Below are 10208 nucleotides of genomic sequence, written 5' to 3'. Positions count from 1 at the left end.
TGTTTATCAGCAGTCAGAGCGGAGGTTTAATTTAGCTACTCCCCTCCTCAAAAATGGCTAAAAGGAAGGTGTGTGAGGGTGTTTCCCGGCGTTGCCCGTGTTGTCCGTCCTCACTGGGTTGTTGTGTGAGCCTTCACAAAGGTCCAGTCAGGATATCCACAAGTTTCCAGTGCCCCTTTCAGGTGTCGGGGCTCTTTTACCTGGTCTTGGGTACTGGTTGGTAGCTTGTTGCTGTCCACCGAGTTGATGTGTTTTTCGGCGAAAAGTTGCACCTCGTGGATTTTGATCTTGACCCATGTGTCCACGTACCAGAACCAGTGGCTTGGTGTTGTTCTGTTGAACGAGGTCAGGGCCCTGTGTTCCACTTCTTCCATGTACAGATTGGCCACAGTAGGAGACAGCGGCTGGCACATGGCACATTTTGTAGCTGCTGGTTGGGTCGCGCTTCAGGGTCTCATCGGTGTTGCTGTCGCTGAGTAGAGACATAACTTTGTTGAGGTAATCTGTTGTGTTCAGGATTACCGTGCATCTTTCTTTACTAACTTACTCAGTGCCGTCACTGTTTTTATCTTGGCAGACAAACCCCCAGGAGTCACATTTTGTGCCATCTTAACTGAAACTGGTTGCTGGTGTTTTTTAATCACAATAAGCGGATTTTCATGTTGTTTTCAGGCAGCTGGTCTGCCACACTGACAAGGCGGTTGTAATATTTCCCATGGGAACATTTAATTATGTCCTGCTACATTACTTTCCAATGTAAACACAACATGGTTCTTTGGATTGGAGCTCAAAACAGAACACAGCCAGAAATTAGTTTACATGAGGTTTGGATTTAACATCGTCCCACATTAACAGCTGTGTCTCTCTCAAAGTCTGATGGAGAATAGATGTCAGACAAAGTGTCAGACAATTTTGTGAATTACGGGGAAATGCAGTCCAAAAGGTACATTTGTGGAAATAGGATCCTTGGTGAACAATTAACAGTGTCAAAGAGTGAACACACACAAACCTTTATTTATAAGATGACACTATGAAGGCCTGTTTGTCCAGCTGCTGTGATTTTAACTTTGGAGACCTGTTCCTTTCTGAACAGGAATTCTGGTTTAACTGTTTTGGTTTTTATACCTTTACTTTTGGCGTCACTGATTAGCAACAACATAAAACTTGGAAAGTTTAATATGATTTATTTTTTATATACATGTTCCAAGTCCTCAGATTCATTTCTTGCAGGAGAGAGAGAGAGAAAAAGAATGGTCAGCAGAAGTGGTGTGGAATTACTGGAATAGAAGAATCACCTGAGCTGAACTTATTTTCTCAGCTATATCCGTGTTTGTTTTAAGACAAGACAATTATACCAATGGAGGTCTAGCTGGATTTGTGAGTTGTCTAAGACCATAAATCCAGTTGATACTGATCAGGTGTTCAAAAGTGTTGCATAGTAAGATGTTTATGTTCAATCCTGAAAAGAAAATGTGTTGCATGATGGTGTTAATGATCTTTATGTTTAGGATTTAGTCCTCGAGGGGTTTCGAGCGCAGTGGATGAAGGATGTTCTCTTCTCTCATGACACCATATTACCACATTGTAAATCTCACCGCACACAGAGACCGTTCAAATATTTGTTTATTTTCTAAGCAACAATGTGCTCCACATGTTCACAGCTACAAAACTGTCCAGTACAAACATACATGGAACATTCAATGCAAAGTCTTCCCAGCAGGGCCCAGTGGTTTACAGTATGTAGCTATGACTGTATATGTTACATTATCATCACGGTTGGGACCTGTTTCAATTTGCAGTTTATTTCCATTTGAATGCATGAAAGAAAAGACCTTAGGATTGTCGAAACCAACCCCCCCCCACCCCCACCCCCCGGATAATAAACGTACTTGAGCTCAGACTCACAGAAGGAGCACAAACTTGTGCGACGGACGGTTCCAGGTGCAAAACCACCTGGAGAAAAAGGCTGCTACAAAAAAAAAGCAATCAAGCAAAAAAAAAAAAGAAATTTCAATTTAATGCACTTTCACAGCAAAAGAAAAAGCATGATGTGTGCAGAGTATCACCTTGGTTAGAACACATACACAGGTATTTGAGAACCACAGAAATCTAATGCCAGAAAAAGAGAAACATGTAGGGGTTGAAGGGTTTTCTTGTCCTCTAATGGTTTATAACGGAATATTCTTTACTTCTTTCAACCTGGCTTTTTAAAAAAACAAATTTTTTTTTACTAAATTTGGTCTGTCCTTTCTTAAAAATTCACCTTCCCAATTTGGTCAACATACAGAAAATGTTTCCATATGTTTTTGTATGTATATCAGTGTTTCTAGATGACCTAATCCTATCAGAAAGTGAACAAATGTTCTTATAGTTGATGGTAGTTCTTTGCTAAAAGCAAGCTATAAATTCAGCCCATTTTGTTTTATTATTATTTGTTAGTTTTGATTCTCATCAGTTGTCCAGAGAAAATTCATGAGAATTTTTCCTTTTGGCAAGTAAACCCCCCCAAACAGCTGGTTTTACTTATTTGCAGGAAAAAACAAAAACAAACATTGTCTGGATTTGAACTCGGATACCATTTGTGCAAGAAGTATGAGTGGTTTCACACTTTAATGTGTTTTAAAGATTATTTCAGTGTTAAGGCATTGCTTTGCTACTATGCAAAAGACTGTCTGGTGTAATCAAAGTCATTTTCTGATTAAAGGAACCCTTTTATAATTCTAAGAATCCCCCCTTTTTCACTGGAAATTATTGTAGTTCTGAGAATGTTTGAGAAACAATGCTTTCGCTTCAAAGTGGGAGCTCTCCCAGGAAAAAAAGAAAAAACCACAAAAGACATATAGCAGGTTTGGAGTGACTGGTCCAGATATGAGTGTGCATCCACTAGTTGAATTTTTCCAAGTCTGTGTAAAATGTTAGTTAACGGCAGCTTTGTAAATGAACAAAACGTGGACAAACATCATCAAACATGTCATTTTGCTCCTTTATGTGATGAAGAAATAACTTCTACCAACCACCTGTTGGCTAACATGTCTTCAGCGGCCCTTTGGTTCATTCCTCAGAACTGTTTTGCTAGACTTAAACTCCCGAGGCCTTCTTTGATCTGAAAATCTCCTGAACCCAATGTAGCTCCACAGGGTAGACGAGAAAAGCAAGATTCTTTACATAAACAGGGGTTAGGGATGAGGAAGGTAATGATGAAGGAAAGTGATAGACACAACAAATCAACAACAGACCGGTAAGCCTGCATACCACCTCATGCTCATGCTCTCTCCTTTCCCTTAATAGTCTGAGGTGGGGCTCATTCTTATTGGCATTTACGAGATTTCGACCCCTCCCTGCTTCTCGTTTTCCTTCCTCGTTTGTTTACAAGGCACTTCTCAAGTCTCATTACCTTATAGTACAAAGAGGCCATCTTTATCCTCCTCGAAACAACGTCTTTGTGTACAATCCACCGTTGTAGATGCATAGTCTTCAGTGAAGTCCAAGTGGTTAGAAGTCCAGTCAAGGTAGAAAAAAATATGAATTACATTTAAAGTCCTCACAGTTTAGTGTCTAAATCTCTTCTTTTTTTTCCTCTCCAGCCATTCATATGTACAGTTCTCTCATGGCACATGTAAAAAAAAAAAAGAAGAAGTTATATTCCATTGGCTTTGGTTTGATCATTTTTTTCTTTTCAGTGTCTGTCCTCACATCTTAGATGCAGATGATTGAGTTTTAATCGTGTGTACATTCGTTGCTCCGGAATCCAAAAAAAAAAAAAAGAGGATCCGATTATTTCCCAGAAAGTTGATGACGCGGGCGATTCGCTGAGATTCATTTATTTTGGGATGTTATGACAATACCGTGGCCAAATTTTCAAGGGCGGGGGGGGGGATTCTCATCTGACAGGAAGACCTTTTAGTCTTTAAAGTTATTCTGAGGTTTGATTTCTCTTTTTGACATTCCAAAATTTAATTCCCAAAGAATCAACAGCAAACCAGTATCCACACATTTATTTTAGCATAATTGCACTTGTATCCTTTTTTTTTTTTTTGCTCTCAGTGGTGTGATTTCTCTTTATGGAAAATAAGGAAGGCAAATCCCATCTTTCTTTTTCATTTCCATCTCTTGCTGCATTCACTCAAGCAAAGCCTTCGAACTCCAACCCTTCCATCCTTCAGTGTATACGTCCAAGCAAACGTTGAGGATCCAAGAACCAGGCCTTTCCCACAGCTTCTGTCTTAAATGGCCCTTTATCCAATCAACAGATATTCTGCAATCTCCAGCCCATCATTTATCCATCCACGGCTCCATATGTTTCTTCCTTCCCTTTCCTTTCAGAGGTCTAAGCGGAAAGCGCCAAAGTAGCTGGAGGAATCATCTGCGTTGACCATAGTTGGGGAAGAGACGGAGACAAAGAGTTCATCGCCAGCCCTCAGCTCAAACAGCCCACCCTGGTAGACAGAGTGAAGGGCGTACTCGGCGTCTGGAGCCCAGCATTTTGTTCCAACCCCCTTCAGCAGCTGCACAGAAGTAAAAATTCAGGTAAAAACAAACGCATTTCAACCAAACACCACAAGATTATTCCAAGCGAAGTGAGATATTTTACCTGAATGGGGCTGGGGTAAGACGTTTTCTTGTAGACGCACTGCACCAGCTGGTGGCTGACGCTGCGCTGGTCTCCGTCATTGGCAGCTGGGGATGGATAACGAAAATACACCTGGGAGCGAGAGGGGATCGCAATAAGCATGAAGTGTTCCAAGCAAAGCAAATTAGTTTGAGTTTTTCCCAGAATTTATTATTACAGTATTTTCCGCACTATGAGGCACACCTAAAAAACTTTGAATTTCCTCAATATCCAACAGTGCATCTTATAATCAAGTTTGCCTTATATATGGAAAAAGATTTGAAATAGCCCATTCATAGAAGGTATTCCTTATAATCCAGTGCACTTTATAATCCAGTGTGCATTATATATGGAAAAGTTTTAAAATGTCATTCACTAAAGGTGCGCCTTATAGTCCAGAAAATGCTTTACTTAAAGTGCCGATAGATCACCTGTGAGTATAGGTAGTACCGTCCATCTTGTGGCACTCGCAGCTTCCCATTGGTCAGGGTCATGTTGTGCAGGTGAGCCCCGAAGCTCTGATTGGCCCACGAGCGGACTACGTGGCGGCAGGATTGGTGGAGACCCGCCGTGGGGATGGGGAACCCTGTTGGCGAGAAGAGTCCATGGATATGTTGGACACTCCCAAAACCTTTTGATCAGAAACTGATTGGAAAATAATCCATGCATGTAAATGATGGGCAAGGCAGATGGAAAAAGCATTGAGATCTAAGCAGTCATGAGTCACGGATTTTCCTTAAAAGCGTCTCTTCCTGTGGATGCATGCATGGTTTCCTGTCCATACTTAAATGTGCTTGCATATTGTCTAGAAGTGTCATCTGCCTGCAATTGCTGCAGAGTGTGAGATCACTGTGGATTCTTTTCATGCGTTCATTAGTGTTACTTCTGCACTTTATACATAGCAGGTATTTCTAATTTTAAGGGCTTAAAATGCTTTTGCTAATGCTCTGCGTGCCATTTGTTGTCTGTGGAAATAACATCAGGCAGCCTTTGCCAGATCGTCAACACCCTCCAGCTTGCACGCTAGCCTCAGATGAAACAATACGGTTTGGATAAAACACACACACACACATAAAGAACACAACCCAACTTTATATTCCACATTTAATGACACACATGCAGCCGTTATTATTATTTTTTCTTCTATGGCTATCTTAAAATAAAGCATAATCCTGAATAATTAATTAACATATTATTATCATGCTCCTTAGCCTTAATCTTTACGTTAGATTAAATGAAAATTCTCTGAAACATCTTGCTGCCACACTTAACAATGGATATTAAGGGATACAATTGAGTCATCCGAGACTATATTGCGTTTTTATGAAGTGTTACATGCACCGATAAAAAATAACCACTGAGACAATTTAAAGAATATCTGAAGATGTTTTTCCCCTGCCGCCGGCTGATAAGATCCAGATTGAAATGTGTTTTCATGAATCACCTTTTTGAGACTTTCCTTTTATCAAAGTACGTTCAGTTGCTCATGAGTTCTTCTCGAATTTATGACATTTCTGGAAACGATTCTGCACCACTTAGTCTCATCCTGACTGAAATGGAATTTGTAAACCACAATTTAACATGCTGTCAGTGACCGATTGTTTTCTTCCTCTGAATTGCTTCATCAAGAAGCAAATCCTGTTTATAGTTCCTCTCCACTGGATTGTGATTCATAGTTTAAATGCTAAAATGTCTAAATTCATTTTTTACTGCATCTTCTCTTCATCTTGGCATTAATGATAACTGCGGCCTCCCCAAACACACTCGGATGCCTCACCTTGAGAGTTGGTATCTCTGAGGGTCAAGTGGGCCGATGGCCTCTGGGTCACCGAGGTCACGAACTTTGACCCCGAGTTGTTAAAAGCACGAGGCATGGTTCTGGCCTCTGAGGAAGAGAGGCAAAAATGTCAGATTTGATGTTGCATTACAGTGTGTGTGTGGTTGTATGCGTGTGTCTGTGTGTGTGTGATACTCACCTATGAATGTTTGTTTGGAGATAATGTTTTCTGTCACCTGAGGAAGAAAAAGGGAAAATGTTCATATGCAAAAGTATATTTATGTTTTCTGTTTCTCCACTCCTCTGTGAATGGACGGTTCTATTTACACATTTCGCACGATTTGCTCGTTCACTATAATCTGCGCTGAGTTCAGAAAGAAATGATCACACAAGGGAATTATTTCAAAGCGCTTTTACAAGATAACTGTTGTAACTTTCGAGCATCTTGCAGTTCAGCGTTGCGTCACCATGCTGGAGGATTTATTGAGCCTCTCTTTGTGAAATCGCCATATTGCTCTAAACTATGTTAGAATTTCGTTTGCAGTTAGACAACAAGCCACGTCCTGCTCTCCATCCTAAAGCCTACTTCCATCATCGCGGTCATAAAATACAAACTCCTCATTTTCTTTCCAAGTGGGACACATCTTCTCTATTTCCTGTTTCTTTCATTTCTCCTGCTCCTCTATGTCATCCCAGCGAGCAGCCTCTGTTTCATCTGCGGCAGATGTAGACACATCCAGGCCTTGGGAATACAAATGTGCGCACACACACACACACACACACACACACACACACATACAGATGCACTTTGTCATTCACAGACTGATTTTGCATTCGCACACTTGCTAATGCTTTCCGTACCGACTGCGGGGCCCTTGTTTATGTCTTTCCCACTTCATAAATTAAGCCTCAGCTGCCCCTTTTTACCTCCACCAAGGAGGTAATGCTTTTGCCGGCATTGGTTTGTTTGCTTAGCTGTCCATTAGAGGGATTAGCCAAAAAGTTAGGTTGGGTTCCGATTGAACCTTTTTTTTTTTTTTTTTTTTTTTGGAAAGATGGGGTACGACCCGAGGAGTTATATATCGATGGTGAGCCAGATCATCTGGATCCAGAACTCTTGAAACTTGTGGGATAAGAACGGTTACAAGATTTTTTGCTTCCAAATTATTGAATACCAAGAATGCTTCAATTAAAATGAAAAACTCAAAAATCTCACCTGGGAATGTTTCGAATATGATGATCCGGAATATTTATATTGTTTGGAAGATCAGCATGTAGCTAAAATTGTTCCGAATCAGGTTGGTGTATCAAATGTGATGTAGCTTCTAAAATTAGACTTAGACCCTTAGGAAAACCAAACAAATAATTATCTATCAAACTAATATTGATATCATTGAGATCTAACAGATTAGGGGCAGCTTTTCATTGTGAAGGAGACACATTATGATTATCAAACTATCAAGGGACTATTGCTTTAAGGCAGGGGTGTCAAACTAATTTTCACCGAGGGCCACATCAGCATAATGGCTGTCCTCAAAGGGCCAGATGTAACTTAAAAGTGTAACCAAATGTAACTCAATGTAATGTAAAATAAATGTAACAACTTAATGTTGAATAACTCTGAATTTATTACTTATTCAAGTAACAAACATTACAGTTACACAGAAAAAAAAGTGTGTTTCTCTGTTATAACATAAATCTTTTTAATTTGTCAGGTAACTCCATCAATCAAGAATCAAACTATCCGAGAGAATAAAGAAAAATAACATTAAATACAAGTTAGGACATTAACTTTGTTCAAAATGTTTTTGTCAAAGTTGAAATGGGCTGAATTACTTTTTTTGTTGTTGTTCAAAGACTTTTTTAACAAATCTTTTTATTTTTAGACACTCTTACCCTTTATTTACTTGCGGGCCACATAAAATGATGGGATGGGCCACATTTGGCCCCCCCGGGCCTTGAGTTTGACATGTCTTCTTTAAGGTACAATACTGTGTATCTTCCATGCTTTTACTTTCATCAGCCTTCAACAGTAAATCAGAAATGCCTCAAAATCCTGTATAACATTAATTTCACTTCTGTTTTTTAATAAAACTATGTTATTCTTGGCAGCAGGCGCCAAACATTCAACCCAACCTGCAAATCAGAGGTGATTGCTCTGGGATTTGGTGTGCAGCGTGAATTTGAGGGATTGGCGTGAATGTCAAGCATATCCCCATTTGTGTATAACCTTTATACTCAAAGGGGGAACCCAATGTGGTGAAAGTACAGATTGGGCTCAGCGGTGTCGGCGAGCGTATCTGTCTTTGCTTCGTGTTCCACAAGTCCAGAAAGGAGAAAATTATCTACAGCCGCGCAAAAGTTACAGAAAGACAGAAAATTGCCAACAGATTTTCTGCCCTGCATGTGGCTGCAATTGAACAACAAAAGTAAAAAAGAAAAAGAAAATTTAGGGTTATTTCTCAAACTCTTCAAACTACTGTGAGCTTTCAGTCATGGTCAATCCAGAGCAGCATGATTTCAGAGCGAGAGTTCAGCATGTCTGCTTTCATGAGAAAATACTGCATGGCTAAAGAGTGAAGTCAGCAGTTTTATGGCTGAATGTATGATTTATGTTCGCAGCAATGGAAGGTTTATGTTTCAAGGTGAAAACGTCACGGTCGTGTAGAGTTATGGATCGCTCAAAGGGTTTTCAGACTCGTCCTCGTTTGCATCTGGATCATATTTAGAACAAATGCCAAGTGGTTAGATATAAAGAGATATACAGTGAAAGGTGTTGCAAATTCACAAAATTAATAGCACCCTTAAGGTAGTGAAATGTATTTTGAAGAAATTGTGCCTGAAATGTGAGGCAAATTGACAACTGGTGTTCTATATGTCAACATTCGGACTGAACCACGACCGTGGATCCTCGCCGTTTTCCTGCTGTCATCTGGGATCTGCTGAAAATGTCACGATGTGATATTTTACAACTCATGCTTCGGCTCGTATCACGGCTTTTAGTCACAGGTCAGTTCATTTTCCGCTCAAACAACAAAGCAAGAAAGGTTCTGGCTCTGGCTTGTGGTCTATAATAAAAACGATGTTCAATATGTCTGTCTTGACACCGTAGATGAACGCGTAACGCCTGTTTCTCATCTGAGACGCAAGACTGTAATCTAAGGCTGGAAGCGGTTGAGTGTTGCTTATTCTTCTAAGCCACAAGAATTGTTCCTCTGTGCTTGCCGTAGTCATGAAACACGGCAATCGGCAATATAGGAGAGGAAGATTTTGCCACTCCTTTGGAATCTCAAGAAAGTTTCAATGAAAAACTTCTATGATCTGCTCGCCTGAAACTTCCCTTTTCAACTATAAAGATCCCGCCAAAATGCTACGCCAATGGAAAGCAGGCTAATAATAAACAAAATAATTCCCATTAAATCATGAGCGCCCTCTCATGATGGGAGAACTACTTAGAAACTCTCTCCTCTACCGGTACGTTCAGTGGGATAAGTGAACCAGGACCTCCTGAGACTTTTAACTTTCAATCCCGGCTGACATGATTGCAGCTTGAAGTCATTATTCCTCCCTTTAAATGACAGAATAATTACAGTTAACATCAGGAGATAATCCTTAGTAATTAAGGCTTTAGCTTGTAGCATTTTTATAACGACAACAACACAAATCAATCAGAATTACTGTCAAGAGTAGCCCGTAATTTATCTAATTTTAGACATCAGATCTAGTTATTTGCTGAATGGTGGAAATACAACATATCTTTTCATCAGCAATCGCAAACCTAAACAGTGACTACTGGTAGCAATATTCACCAACTGGTTCCCA

At 40.1% G+C, this 10208-nt stretch overlaps 1 protein-coding gene across 1 annotated transcript in view; it reads right to left on the bottom strand.

Moving 5' to 3' along the window:
* Positions 1–1429: 1429 nt before the first annotated feature.
* Positions 1430–10208, bottom strand: part of tnfsf10l (TNF superfamily member 10, like) — a 49846-nt gene continuing 41067 nt past the window's right edge. Inside the window, exons 3-7 of the mRNA XM_068308703.1 lie at positions 6586–6622; positions 6387–6494; positions 5041–5195; positions 4592–4702; positions 1430–4505 (exon numbers count right to left, since the gene is read on the bottom strand). Coding sequence (XP_068164804.1) covers positions 4320–4505; positions 4592–4702; positions 5041–5195; positions 6387–6494; positions 6586–6622 — 597 coding nt within the window. The 3' untranslated portion in view covers positions 1430–4319. The remainder of the gene's footprint in view (positions 4506–4591; positions 4703–5040; positions 5196–6386; positions 6495–6585; positions 6623–10208) is intronic.

This window comes from Antennarius striatus, chromosome 23, assembly GCF_040054535.1.
Source record: "Antennarius striatus isolate MH-2024 chromosome 23, ASM4005453v1, whole genome shotgun sequence".
Taxonomy (NCBI): Eukaryota; Metazoa; Chordata; class Actinopteri; order Lophiiformes; family Antennariidae; genus Antennarius; species Antennarius striatus.
This window is presented reverse-complemented; position numbering and strand designations above follow the sequence as displayed.